Genomic DNA, 15000 nt, shown 5'->3' with positions numbered 1-15000 from the left:
GCCGGCTGCCGTTCTTGGCCATGCCTCGGGTCGTCCAGTTGGCTGTTCCTTCCACCACATCTAAGTGTGGAGAGGCGGCTAGTGTGCATGCGTGCGCCGATTTACCCCAGCCAGAGTCTAAGCCCGGTGTTTTGCCTAGTGAGCATGCTCAGCCTGATTGTGTTATGTCTGAGACTAAGTCCTCAGTTCAGGCTACTGAGCATGCTCCCACAATTAACCCTAACAGCCTCTTTGCACAGGTACTTGGACTTCGTGCTGTGTCTAAGTTCTGGGATGTGCCTACTGAGCATGCTCAAACTGATAGTCTGCTTTCTGAGCCTGTTGCTCAGGCTACTGAGCATGCTCAGGCACTTAGTGCATCAGAGGCTAGGTCCGGTAAGGACCTCACTGAGCATGTCTGTGAGGTGGCAGGCCCTGATAGGGCAGAGGATGTCAGGTGTCCTGATGACGTGGCAACTCCGGACTGGCTCGCAGAGGCCCGCCCCTATGATCTGGCACCTCACCATTGGTCGTCAGACGATGACTGGTGAAGTGTTTGGGGCGTGGCTGCCATGAGGTCATCAATGACGTGGCGGTTCCGGATAGGTCGCATGTGACGTCACTGATGACATAGCACTCTGCTATTGGACCTTGGTGGTTCCACCCTGGGTTTGGGGGGGACCCAGGTTATAAAAGGGGCTGGAGACAACATGGAGGTGCGCAGTCTTCATTTAGAGTTCTTGGTGGCATAAGCCTTGTTGGAAGCGGTAGGTAGGGCTAGGCGAACGGTGCCTGTCACGCCAAGATTCGTGGCTCAGTCCTAATGTTACGGGGGGCTGTCTGATAATAAACCTAAAGGAATGTCAGACAGTCAGGGTCCACCGTGCAAAGACTCTGCTGCAGACTATGGCAGAGGATAAGGGGTATATAAGTGTACCACTGTAAAAAATAATAGCACAAGTGCAGAGTGCAATACCTCTGTTAAACTCACAGAGGAATATAATTAGAAAATAAAGCAATTCCTCCCTTACTTGGAGGGCGTGTGGAATGGTCGCTGTTAAAGATCACAGAGACAAAAGCAGTGAGTGTGAAATGGCACCTACCTAGGTCCGTTCCTCTAGTGGTGCCAGGAGACGGACAGCAGCGTAAGCCGCACAAAGCTCCTACCTGCGTTTGCTCCACTAGTGTGCGAGGACACGAACCACTAGATATGGCACCTGCCTAGGTCCGCTCTTCTAGTGGTGCAAAAGAGACGGACAGCAGCATAAGCCGCACAAAGCTCCTACCTCTGTTCGCTCCCCTAGTGTGCGAGGATACGAACAACTACCAGACGCAGTATAAGGAACGTTACCCTAGCGGCAACGTCCACCTACGAGTAGAATCACAAGGCCCAGCCGGACCATGTGCCTCAGGCACCTGCCTATGTCCGCTCCACTAAGAGGTAAGGATATGGACTCCAGCTGAAGCTGTAAGGTATAAGAACGCTACCCTGCCGGTAGCGCTCACCTAACATAGACAGAGAGATGCCTAGAGGGACGTGCACAGGGCGTCTACCCTCATGAATAAACCAAGAGGACTGAGCGCCGGGCGGCGTGCGTCAGGGTCTTATATAGACTCTGTGCCTCATCCAAGATGGAGGACGCCAGAGCCAATCCGCTGCCAGAATGACAGCAATGACGTCACGCTGGCCTATCACCGAGCAAAGCGTCACAAGCACATGACCAGCGACCAATCAGCATAGAAGGTGTCAGAGACATGTGATCACGTGTCACAAGCACATGACCAGCGGCCAATCAGCTTAGAAGGTGTCAGAGACATGTGACCTCGTGTCAGCGATGATGTCACCCGCACATGTGCAATGGCTCCAAGATAGGACTTAGTCTCCAGCGCTTGCACATGTGCAGTAGCAAGAAATCCGGACATAGTCTCCAGAGCCACAGCAACCGAAACACTGACAGAGAGCGTTCACAGACCACGACCGCTCTCTGAGCTCCCCGCAGCAACTGAGGTGAGTCGCGCTATCAGCGATGATGTTACTCAGGTTACCCGCAGCCACAGATCTCAGTTAGAGGACATCAGCTGTGGCCACGGGTAAACTCAGTGACGGCACCGCTGATAGCGCAGCTCACTTAAGTCCCTCGGGATTTGCAGTCATCGGTGAGACCTTCACCGGTGACTGAAAATCAGGCCATGGCACACAGACAGAGCCGTGGGATGACAATGAAGTCGAGTGAAGTTCATCTGACTTCATTCTGATCGTGCGGCTCTGTCTGTGTCTGCTGTCAGCGGCTATTCAGCTCTGCTACATGGCTCTGTCTGTGTCTGCTGTCAGCGGGCATGTAGCAGAGCTGAATGGCAGATGACATAGCTGCTGAAAATAAAAACGGATCACATACGGATCACACGCGGATTGCACATGGACTACAATCATGAGAAAAATCACAGAATCGCATTGCAGGTGCATTGCACACGGATCAACACTCGGACAGAGCTCATGCTACTTTCTAGCATGAGAATCGGTCCGATTTTCCAATCGCAAGTGGGACTCCAGCCTTAAGCCGAGAGTTAGAAACTGCAGCTGCATCTACCTCCTCCCCCATCATGAGATTTTTGCTGCATTACACCAAATGGATATCATAGATGTTCTTTGTGTTCTGTCTAATCAGCTTTATCACACTAATATTCATTTCTCTCTTTTTCTCCACAGCAAAAAAACAAATAATGCAGTTCTGCAGCTGCATCGCCCTCCTACCCTTCCTCCTAATCCTCCCTTTCCTCCTGTATTAGACCAGATGGATTTTTAGGCTCTGGGAAGGTTTTAAACAGTGATAGAGAAACTTAAGGCTGCTGGGAAGTGGGGAAAATGCTAGAAGCCCTTGTATAGATGTCTGATTAAGCATTTGAGGAAAGTGGGCAATCCCTCTCAGAAGCAATACTCCATCCATCCCCCATATTCCTTCCAACTTCTCACCTTGAAGTGACAGTCATTATCCTTGGAGAAGGTATCCTTCTAGGTGATCCTTCCACTGTTGCTACTTGTGTAGCGTTGCTCCTTATACACGCGTACACCGTGCAAGCGTCAACCTAAGGAGGATACAAATCATTAGTGCAGAAGTAAAGGCAATGTCCCCTCTTACAGATGATGTGAGTATCATTTTGTGTATGTTTATATTTTTACTGGTTTTACGAGTATGGCTTTATTGCTCTATATTAGTCTGTGTAGAATCTTATGGTGGGATAATTAGCAGCCTGGATGTGTCTATGGTTCTTGATCAACCCCTGCTGAGATATCCTGACTGCCTATTCATGACTCCCCTGATCTCCAAATACTAAACATTACCCCCTGTAGTTCCTCTGTGCCTAGGTCTAGGGGGGAAAGGGGCTGAAAACCATTCAACCTGTCTACTTACCTTTGGGTATAAGGATTTTGTCTAAGGAGACAGTAAGATTCATCCTCTGTTGGAGAAGCTGAGGCTATGGCCAGCACCCAAGAGAGACTTGGAGAAGCTCTGATCACCCTGGAAAAGACTGCTGGAGGAGTGTGACTCATCTCCTGGGGCATTTATCCCGTGTCTGGACTATTTTACCCTCTGTGTGGTGGATTATTTTATGGACCTTCCGGTTTGCATGTAATAAAGGTTCTTGGAACTGTTCACTCATCCCTCGCTCTGTTGATTATGTGATACCGGATTAGGATCCCATGACATCCCCATTCATTAAAATCTACGGGATTCTGGTTTCTGTAGTATTTTGTTCTGGTATTCCTGATGTGCTGCAGATTCGGCTGTCAGTCAATATGGCGGGGTGTGGTGTACTCAGTGGTAACTGAAGCCGCGCCTACATAACTGAAATAGAAAAATAGGAATCTGGCTCAACCGTTATGAGCGGTGCTCTGAAGTAACAAAATCAGAAAAAATACAAACACTTCAGCACTCAAAAGTAATAATTCTTTTTGTGGAAAAAAAAAATTATTATTTATAATTCTTCATGCCAAAAAAGGGAAATTTGAACAGTAAATTGTGAGTTGTTGTTGTTAATGTTTCGGCTAGTGCTTTTTCAGAAAAATGTCTACAATATAAACAGAGAATACATGCATGGAATTGGTGAAGAAATTGTCATTCATTATACTTTGTAGACATAGGTAAAATATTACCATTATTTTTGTCCACTTATTAACAAGTGACGTCATAACTTGTGATTATTGTATTTCTTTCTTTGTTTTTTTTTTTTTTAGAAAAAACGACTTCTCTGTTTATCTTGTAGACAGTTTTCTGAAAAAGGCTATTGCACTAGCCGAAACGTTAACAACAACTGTCAAACTACTGTTCAAATTTCCCTTTTTTTGCGTGAAGAATTCTAAATAATAAAAAATATCCATAAAAAGAGTTATTACTTTTGAGTGCCGAAGTGTTTGTATTTTTTTGTATTTTGTTGTATCTTTTCCTACATAACTGTAAGGCAGGAGCTCCTGGGGAGAAATAAAGTTAATTTCCTCCCAGTAGCTGGGCTTTTGGTATGGTGGCTGCAGAGCTTTAGAATGCCATTAACCTGAAGATTAACCCCATATCTGCAGATTAATAACGTTTTGAAACATGACAGGTTCCTTTTAACATGTTGCTTCTGTCTCCTCTAAAAAAAAAAAAAAAAAACCCCTGAAAAAACAAAACAGCACCTCGTGCTCTATAGGCATGTTCTTACGTTTAAAGGGAACCTGTCACCAGATTTGGTGACTATAAGCTGCGGCCACCACCAGTGGGCTCTTATATACGGCATTCTAACATGCTGTATATAAGAGCCCAGGCCGCTGTGTAGAACGTATAAATCCCTTCATAATACTCACCTAAGTGGCGGTGCGGTGCAGACCAGTTGGATGGGTGTTTCCGTTCTTCAGTACTGGCTCCTCCTCTTTCGGCCATCTTTGTCCTCCTTCTTCTGAAGCCTGGGTGCATGACGCATCCTACGTCATCCACACAGAGCGGCATTGAGGTCCTGTGCAGATAGCTATAGGTAGCTTTCCTGCCGGATTCATCTTTCCCTTTTGGACCCAGCAGGAGCTCGCCTTCCACCCAGCCACTGATCATCAGTAATCTCTTGGTGTTTAAATACCCCTTCCTTCCTTTGTACTGGGGCTGGTGATATTTTCAGTTCCTTCAAGCCCATGTTGCAAACAGGTGGCTTGTACTGCTCTGTAGTATCATTGCTGGAGCTTTGATGAACTTCTACCTGAGTCATCTAACGATAATAAGTTCATGCTTTTCCTCCCGTGTGTCCTCCTTGTGTCTTCTATTTAGTGGGGCTAACGAAGAGCTCATCCCATCCGTTCTCTATTTAGGGTCCAGCACTAGGGATACCTAGGGTCAGGTACCCGACTAGGCGTATAGGTGCAAAACCTATATAGGGTGGTGAGGGACCCCAGAGTCCAGCAGTAGGTTTGGTCAGGGGTCACCATCTTACATCTCTCTAGCCACAGGGTTTCCCTTCGCTTTCGCTGTGCGCTTGGTACTTCACTATACCTAGCGTGACAAGGGGCCTGCCTATGCTGGTTGTGATACATCATTTATTTTCTCCTTCCCCAAGGAAACAGAAGACAACTAGGTATTTTCTGTTATTTCTCCCTTTTTATTTTATAAGTGTTTTTGCATGTGTTGTTTTATTTTTTACCTTTTTATATATGTAAGCACTGTGTTTTGATATTAGAGCTTAAATCTTTAATAAGTTTGATCCTTGTATGCTCCATTGCCTTTCGGAGAGTGTGTGGTCTTTTGACTGTTGCACAGTAATATATTTCGGGAACTCATCATGTGTGTGTGCTTGATGAGTGGTGCCAGTATGTATTGTACAGCTGGGGTGTGTGGAGAGTGGTGCCTGTGTGTGTTGTATAGCTGGTGTGTGTGTTTGATGAGTGGTGCCAGTGTGTGTTGTATAGCTTGGTTGTGTGGATAGTGGTGCCAGTGGGTGTTGTATAGCTGGGGTGTGCGTTTAATGAGTGGTGCCAGTGTGTGTGGTATAGGTGGTGTGTGTGTTTGATGAGTGGTGCCAGTGTGTATTGTATAGCTGGGTTGTGTGGAGAGTGGTGCCAGTGTGTGTTGTATAGCTGGGGTGTTGGTTTGATGAGTGGTGCCAGTGTGCGTTGTATAGCTGGGGTGTGCGTTTGATGAGTGGTGCCAGTGTGTGCTGTATAGCTGGGGTGTGCGTTTGATGAGTGGTGCCAGTATATGTTGTATAGCTGGGGTGTGCGTTTGATGAGTGATGCCAGTGTGTGTTGTATAGCTGGGGTGTGCGTTTGATGAGTGGTGCCAGTGTGTGTTGTATAGCTGGGGTGTGCGTTTGATGAGTGGTGCCAGTGTGTGTTGTATAGCTGGGGTGTGTGTTTGAGGAGTGGTGCCAGTGTGTGTTGTATAGCTGGGGTGTGTGTTTGATGAGTTGTGCCAGTGTGTGTTGTATAGCTGGGGTGTGCGTTTGATGAGTGGTGCCAGTGTGTGTTGTATAGCTGGGGTGTGTGTTTGATGAGTGGTGCCAGTGTGTGTTGTATAGCTGGGGTGTGCGTTTGATGAGTGGTGCCAGTGTGTGTAGTATAGCTGGTGTGTGTGTTTGATGAGTTGTGCCAGTGTGCGTAGTATAGCTGGTGTGTGTGTTTGATGAGTTGTGCCAGTGTGTGTTGTATAGTTGGGGTGTGCGTTTGATGAGTGGTGCCAGTGTATGTTGTATAGCTGGGGTGTGCGTTTGATGAGTGGTGCCAGTGTATGTTGTATAGCTGGGTGTGCGTTTGATGAGTGGTGCCAGTGTGTGTTGTATAGCTGGGGTGTGCGTTTGATGAGTGGTGCCAGTGTATGTTGTATAGCTGGGGTGTGCGTTTGATGAGTGGTGCCAGTGTGTGCTGTATAGCTGGGGTGTGCGTTTGATGAGTGGTGCCAGTATATGTTGTATAGCTGGGGTGTGCGTTTGATGAGTGATGCCAGTGTGTGTTGTATAGCTGGGGTGTGCGTTTGATGAGTGGTGCCAGTGTGTGTTGTATAGCTGGGGTGTGCGTTTGATGAGTGGTGCCAGTGTGTGTTGTATAGCTGGGGTGTGTGTTTGAGGAGTGGTGCCAGTGTGTGTTGTATAGCTGGGGTGTGTGTTTGATGAGTTGTGCCAGTGTGTGTTTTATAGCTGGGGTGTGCGTTTGATGAGTGGTGCCAGTGTGTGTTGTATAGCTGGGGTGTGTGTTTGATGAGTGGTGCCAGTGTGTGTTGTATAGCTGGGGTGTGCGTTTGATGAGTGGTGCCAGTGTGTGTAGTATAGCTGGTGTGTGTGTTTGATGAGTTGTGCCAGTGTGCGTAGTATAGCTGGTGTGTGTGTTTGATGAGTTGTGCCAGTGTGTGTTGTATAGTTGGGGTGTGTGTTTGAGGGAGGAGTGATGCCAGTGTGTGTTGTATAGCTGGGGTGTGCGTTTGATGAGTGATGCCAGTGTGTGTTATATAGCTGGGGTGTGTGTTTGATGAATGGTGCCAGTGTGCGTTGTACAGCTGGGGTGTGCGTTTGATGAGTGGTGCCAGTGTGTGTTGTATAGCTGGTGTGTGCATTTGATGAGTGGTATCAGTGTGTGTTGTATAGCTGGGGTGTGTGTTTGAGTGGTGCCAGTGTGTGTTGTATAGTTGGGGTGTGTGTTTGATGAGTGATGCCAGTGTGTATTGTATAGCTGGGGTGTGTGTTTGATGAATGGTGCCAGTGTGCGTTGTACAGCTGGGGTGTGCATTTGATGAGTGGTGCCAGTGTGCGTTGTACAGCTGGGGTGTGCGTTTGATGAGTGGTGCCAGTGTGCGTTGTATAGCTGGGGTGTGCGTTTGGTGAGTGGTGCCAGTGTGTGCTGTATAGATGGGGTGTGCGTTTGATGAGTTGTGCCAGTGTGTGTTGTATAGTTGGGGTGTGTGTTTGATGAGTGGTGCCAGTGTGTATTGTATAGCTGGGGTGTGTGTTTGATGAGTGATGCCAGTGTGTATTGTATAGTTGGGGTGTGTGTTTGATGAGTGATGCCAGTGTGTATTGTATAGCTGGGTTGTGTGGAGAGTGGTGCCAGTGTGTGTTGTATAGCTGGTGTGTTGGTTTGATGAGTGGTGCTAGTGTGTGTTGTATAGTTGGGGTGTGTGTTTGATGAGTGATGCCAGTGTGTATTGTATAGCTGGGTTGTGTGGAGAGTGGTGCCAGTGTGTGTTGTATAGCTGGTGTGTTGGTTTGATGAGTGGTGCTAGTGTGTGTTGTATAGTTGGGGTGTGTGTTTGATGAGTGATGCCAGTGTGTATTGTATAGTTGGGGTGTGTGTTTGATGAGTGATGCCAGTGTGTATTGTATAGTTGGGGTGTGTGTTTGATGAGTGATGCCAGTGTGTATTGTATAGCTGGGGTGTGCGTTTGATGAGTTGTGCCAGTGTGTGTTGTATAGTTGGGGTGTGTGTTTGATGAGTGATGCCAGTGTGTATTGTATAGTTGGGGTGTGTGTTTGATGAGTGATGCCAGTGTGTATTGTATAGCTGGGGTGTGTGTTTGAGGAGTGGTGCCAGTGTGTATTGTATAGCTGGGTTGTGTGGAGAGTGGTGCCAGTGTGTGTTGTATAGCTGGGGTGTTGGTTTGATGAGTGGTGCTAGTGTGTATTGTATAGCTGGGGTGTGCGTTTGATGAGTGGTGCCAGTGTATGTTGTACAGCTGGGGCGTGCATTTGATGAGTGGTACCAGTGTGTGTTGTATAGCTGGGGTGTGTGTTTGAGTGGTGCCAGTGTGTGTTGTATAGTTGGGGTGTGTGTTTGATGAGTGGTGCCAGTGTGCGTTGTACAGCTGGGGCGTGCATTTGATGAGTGGTACCAGTGTGTGTTGTATAGCTGGGGTGTGTGTTTGATGAGTGATGCCAGTGTGTATTGTATAGCTGGGGTGTGTGTTTGATGAGTGATGCCAGTGTGTGTTGTATAGCTGGGGTGTGCGTTTGATGAGTGGTGCCAGTGTGTGTTATATAGCTGAGGTGTGTGTTTGAGTGGTACCAGTGTGTGTTGTATAGCTGGGGTGTGTGTTTGATGAGTGATGCCAGTGTGTATTGTATAGCTGGGGTGTGTGTTTGATGATTGGTGCCAGTGTGCGTTGTACAGCTGGGGTGTGCGTTTGATGAGTGGTGCCAGTGTGCGTTGTATAGCTGAGGTGTGCGTTTGATGAGTGGTGCCAATGTGTGTTGTATAGCTGGGTTGTGTGGAGAGTGGTGCCAGTGTGTGTTGTATAGCTGGGGTGTTGGTTTGATGAGTGGTGCTAGTGTGTATTGTATAGCTGGGGTGTGCGTTTGATGAGTGGTGCCAGTGTATGTTGTACAGCTGGGGCGTGCATTTGATGAGTGGTACCAGTGTGTGTTGTATAGCTGGGGTGTGTGTTTGAGTGGTGCCAGTGTGTGTTGTATAGTTGGGGTGTGTGTTTGATGAGTGGTGCCAGTGTGCGTTGTACAGCTGGGGCGTGCATTTGATGAGTGGTACCAGTGTGTGTTGTATAGCTGGGGTGTGTGTTTGATGAGTGATGCCAGTGTGTATTGTATAGCTGGGGTGTGTGTTTGATGAGTGATGCCAGTGTGTGTTGTATAGCTGGGGTGTGCGTTTGATGAGTGGTGCCAGTGTGTGTTATATAGCTGAGGTGTGTGTTTGAGTGGTACCAGTGTGTGTTGTATAGCTGGGGTGTGTGTTTGATGAGTGATGCCAGTGTGTATTGTATAGCTGGGGTGTGTGTTTGATGATTGGTGCCAGTGTGCGTTGTACAGCTGGGGTGTGCGTTTGATGAGTGGTGCCAGTGTGCGTTGTATAGCTGAGGTGTGCGTTTGATGAGTGGTGCCAATGTGTGTTGTATAGCTGGGGTGTGTGGACTTTTGGGATGTGATTTCTGCTAACTTTCTAGCCTATAACAGAAGTTGAGTGCTTTATTGAGTGAGAGGAGTTAAATTAACCCATCACATGCTGAGGAGTGTGTTGGTGACACTGGAACACCCCTTTATTTTGCTCTAGTATTAACGTATTCTCCTCCTTCGTGTATTTTCTTGCTCAACACAAATGAAGGCAATGACAAACTCCGCTCTTCACCTGTGTCTTGCTCCCCAGCGTATTGGTGGACTCGTTCCCCCCTTGTTACTCACCTGTATACTGTACACTGTATACGGAGCCAGGTCTCCCACTATATAGATGTAGGGCGTCCCGATTTCCGTCCGGTACCCCTTGTTATCCACGTAGATGGAATATTCTCTGACAACGCCGTTCGGATGTGCAGGGGACGACCAGATGACACGTACAGCTGTACTGTTGATTACCACAACCTCTGGAGGGAGAAGACCCTCAGGCTCTGGAATTAATGGAAGAAGCTGAGTACACTCCAGCTGTCTATGGAGGAGACCTTGTATTTAACCAAACGCAGATTATCAAAAAATGGATAACCGGTCGACGAGGTCCTCCTGCAGCGCGCCGCTCGCTCCGTCCACTTATTATAGCCAAATGACTATAATAACGCTCCGTAATATCATGGCTGATGTGTAACCGATGGAACGCTCTCTATTAAAACCAGATTAACTATCAATTGTGGTATTGATGCGTCCCAATCACAGGGAGGCAGCGCGGAAAGCCCTGCTATCCACGTAAGGCTGCGTGACCTGAGGAACATTAAATCTGGCCCCCTGGAAATGACTTCCAGCCACAGCGCGGCATTATCGTTAGGTAAATGAGCTAAAGTGTTGATTATCGCACAGTAGTTAATATCGCCATATCATTTCAAAATTACATTCCCAGCGCAGGGGCGGCCGAGAGGAGCGGGTCAAGTGCTTTCTGCTTTATCATGTCAGCTGGAAATATTCTGTATGGATGCTCTATAAATGAGAGAGAAAAGATGGCGGTGACCTCCGAGACCACGGGGGGAATGAAGATCCTCACTGGAGGAGCTTCTCTAATGGCCTGGAACACAGGGGGAGAAGAAAGGATGAAAGTACATACTGCCATAATGAGGGTTAGACAGAAACTTCTACATGTGCTCATAGAAACTCAGCTGAGCAGTATCTATCTATCTATCTATCTATCTATCTATCTATCTATTCATCCAATATATCTATCTATCCAATATCTATCCATCCATCCTTCTATCTATCTATCTATCTATCTATCCCTCTATCCCTCTATCTATCTATCTATCCATCCATCCTTCTATCTATCCCTCTATCCCTCTATCTATCTATCTATCCATCCATCCATCCATCCATCCATCCATCCATCCATCCATCCATCTATCTATCCAGAAACCTATCTATCTATACATCTCCCCATCTATCCAATATCTATCCATCCATCATTCTATCCCTCTATCTACTGTATTTATCCATCTACCTAGCCAATATATATATATTCAACTCTGCAATATCTGTCCATCCTTCTATCCATCATCCATCAATCTATCTATTTATCTATCTATTTATCTATCTATCCCTCTATCTATCTATCCCTCTATCTATCTATCTATCTATCTATCTATCTATCTATCTATCTATCTATCTATCTATCTATCTATCTATCTATCTATCTATCTATCTATCCCTCTATCTATCTATCTATCTATCTATCCCTCTATCTATCCCTCTATCTATCTATCTATCTATCTATCCCTCTATCTATCTATCCCTCTATCTATCTATCTATCTATCCCTCTATCTATCTATCTATCTATCTATCTATCCATCTGAGTATCCATCTATCTAGCCAATATAGAGTACAGACCAAAAGTTTGGACACATCTTCTCATCTCTAGAACAACTGTTAAGAGGAGACTTTGTGCAGCAAGCCTTCATGGTAAAATAGCTGCTAGGAAACCACTGCTGAGGACAGGCAACAAGCAGAAGAGACTTGTTTTGGCTAAAGAACACAAGGAATGGACATTAGACCAGTGGAAATCTGGGCTTTGGTCTGATGAGTCCAAATTTGAGATCTTTGGATCCAACCACCGTGTCTTTGTAGAATAGGTGAACGGATGGACTCTACATGCCTGGTTCCCACCGTGAAGCATGGAGGAGGAGGTGTGATGGTGTGGGGGCGCTTTGCTGGTGACACTGTTGGGGATTTATTCAAAATTGGCATATAAGCATACAGAACCAGCATGGCTACCACAGCATCTTGCAGCGGCGTGCTATTCCATCCGGTTTGCGTTTAGTTGGACCATCATTTATTTTTCAACAGGACAATAACCACAAACACACCTCCAGGCTGTGTAAGGGCTATTTGACTAAGAAGGAGAGTGATGGGGTGCTACGCCAGATGACCTGACCTCCACAGTCACCAGACCTGAACCCAATCGAGATGGTTTGGGGTGAGCTGGACCGCAGAGTGAAGGTAAAAGGGCCAACAAGTGCTAAGCATCTCTGGGAACTCCTTCAAGACTGTTGGGAAACCATTTCCGGTGACTAATTCTTGAAGCTCATCAAGAGAATGCCGAGAGTGTGCAAAGCAGTAATCAAAGCAAAAGGTGGCTACTGTGAAGAACCTAGAATATAAGACATATTTTCAGTTGTTTCACACTTTTTTAAGTATTTCATTCCACATGTTTTAATTCATAGTTTTGATGCCTTCAATGTGAATCTACAATTTTCAGAGTCATAAAAATAAAGAAAACTCTTTGAATGAGAAGGTGTGTCCAAACTTTTGGTCTTTACTGTATATCTATTCAACTCTCCAATATCTGTCTGTTCTTCTAACTATCCATCTATTTATCCATCCATCCATATATCCAATATGTATCTATCCTTCTATCCATCCTTCTATCTATCTATCTATCTATCTATCTATCTATCTATCTATCTATCCATCTATCTATCTATCTATCTATCCCTCTATCTATCCCTCTATCTATCTATCTATATATCTATCTATCTATCTATCTATCTATCTATCTATCTATCTATCTATCCCTCTATCTATCCCTCTATCTATCTATCTATCTATCTATCTATCCCTCTATCTATCTATCTATCTATCTATCAAATCAAATCAAATCAAATAAGCTTTATTGGCAGGACCAAATACAAATTAGTTTTGCCAAAGCAAGTGTACATTAGGGACTGGGGCTGTGGGGATGGTGGGTGGGGACTGTAGGAAGGATGGATGGGGCACATCCAGGGTGGGGACTGTGGGGGCACTTCTAGGATGGGGGCTATGGAAGTCCATGGCTTATGATGGGGCATATCCACGGTGGGGACTGTGGTAACGGTGGATGGGACATATCCAGGGTGGGGATTGGGGGGTCACATCTGGGATGGGGGGCTATGGAAGTCCATGACTTATCATAGTTCTCTTTCTCGAAGTCTATGGCATTCGCTCACATACTGCGCTGCTATCTCCACTGCGCTCTCTTCTTCCCCCAGCAGGATATATATTTTCTCTTCCTCCTTCATGGAGCTGAAATCCGGGAAGAGATGGGAGAGTCTCCTGAAGTGAGTGTCCCTCACTGCTGAGTACTTGGTGCAGTGTAGCAGGAAGTGGGTTTCATCCTCCAGGGCCTCCAGGTCACAGTGTTGGCACAGTCTGTCCTCCCTGGGCTTGTAGCTCTGCTTGTGTCGGCCGGATTCGATGGCTAGACTGTGGGCACTGAGTCTATATCGGCTCAGGGTCCTGCGGTCTCTGGGGTCCGGGAGTTTTTCCAGATATGGGGCCAGTCTGTAGTCTCTCTGTAGTCTCTGGTACGTGGTCAGTTTCTGTGAGGTGTTGATGTCGGTCCTCCAGTCACTGACATACCTCTCCTGGCCCTCGTCTACCATCTTCCTGATTCTGGTTCTTGTCAGGCTGCTGTGATTGGTTATTTTGTCCAGTTGGGTTTGGAAGAGCTGTGCCAGGGGTCCTGGTTCATCTGGCCCACGTATATGTATCAGAGCTTTGTGGTGATGGGAGCTTGGATTGCTCCTCTGTAGGTGAGCCTGAAATGATAGTGACCTCTTCAGAGCTGCTAGGTGTAGAGGGAATCTGCCCAGCTCAGCTCGACAGGCGCTGTTGGAGGTGCTTCGATGGACCTGGAGAAGGTGCTTACAGAATTCCAGGTGGAATATTTCTGTTGGGCTGGAATCCCACCTTGACCAATCTGGGTAAGTGTGAGGGCCCCAGACTTCGCTGCCGTACAGGAGGATTGGGGCAATGATGGAATCGAAGATTCTTAGCCAGACCCTCACTGGTGGCTTCAGATGATACAATTTCCTTCGGATGGCATAAAAGGTTTTGCAGGCCTTGTTTTTCAGGGTCTCTATGGCTTGTTTGAAGCTCCCTGACTGGTGAATTTCCAGGCCCAAGTAGGTGTATTTGTCTGTTCCTGTTAGAGTGCAGCCGTTTAGGACAAATGAAGGATGCTGGTCAAATCTTCTTTTTCTCTTCTGGAACACCATGATGTTGGTTTTCTTTAGATTGATCGGTAGTGCCCATGTGGAGCTGAATTTCTCCAAAATTTGTAGGTTGTCTTGGAGACCTTTCTCGGTTGGTGACACCAGCAGTAGGTCATCTGCATAGAGCAAGAATTTCACCTGGGCGTCATGGAGTGTGAGACCTGGAGCAGGTGAAGATTCCAGAGCAGCAGCCAGCTCATTGATGTAAATATTGAAGAGCGTTGGACTTAGGCTGCAGCCCTGTCTGACTCCTCGGCTCTGCTGGAAATAAGCCGTTCTTCTACCGTTCACACTCACGCTGCAGAGGTTCTCGGTGTAGGAGCTTTTGATGACATCATAGGTCTTTCCTCCTATTCCGCTTTCCAGCATTTTTAAGAACAAGCCCGGGTGCCACACTGAGTCAAAGGCCTTTTTAAAGTCTACAAAGCAGGCGTATATCTTCCCATGCTTTGTATTGTGGACGTGGCTCTGAATGAGACTGTGCAGGGTGTAGATGTGGTCCGTGGTGCGGTGGTTTGGCACGAACCCTGCTTGGCTTTTGCTCAAGACATTGTGCTCGGTAAGGAAACTGATGATCTATCTATCTATCTATCCCTCCATCTATCCCTCTATCTATCCCTCTATCTATCT

General features: G+C 46.7%; 1 protein-coding gene across 1 annotated transcript in view; it reads right to left on the bottom strand.

Annotated features, from left to right (window-relative positions):
• The window catches only part of USH2A (usherin), a 1098211-nt gene that overhangs the window by 320533 nt on the left and 762678 nt on the right, over window positions 1-15000 (bottom strand). The window contains exons 45-46 of the mRNA XM_075339131.1: window positions 10111-10313; window positions 2951-3063 (exon numbers count right to left, since the gene is read on the bottom strand). Of these exons, the coding sequence (XP_075195246.1) occupies window positions 2951-3063; window positions 10111-10313 (316 nt within the window). The remainder of the gene's footprint in view (window positions 1-2950; window positions 3064-10110; window positions 10314-15000) is intronic.

The sequence above is a fragment of the Anomaloglossus baeobatrachus genome, chromosome 3 (assembly GCF_048569485.1).
Source record: "Anomaloglossus baeobatrachus isolate aAnoBae1 chromosome 3, aAnoBae1.hap1, whole genome shotgun sequence".
NCBI lineage: Eukaryota > Metazoa > Chordata > Amphibia > Anura > Aromobatidae > Anomaloglossus > Anomaloglossus baeobatrachus.
Note: the sequence above shows the minus strand (reverse complement) of the source record. Positions and strands in the feature narration are given on the sequence as shown.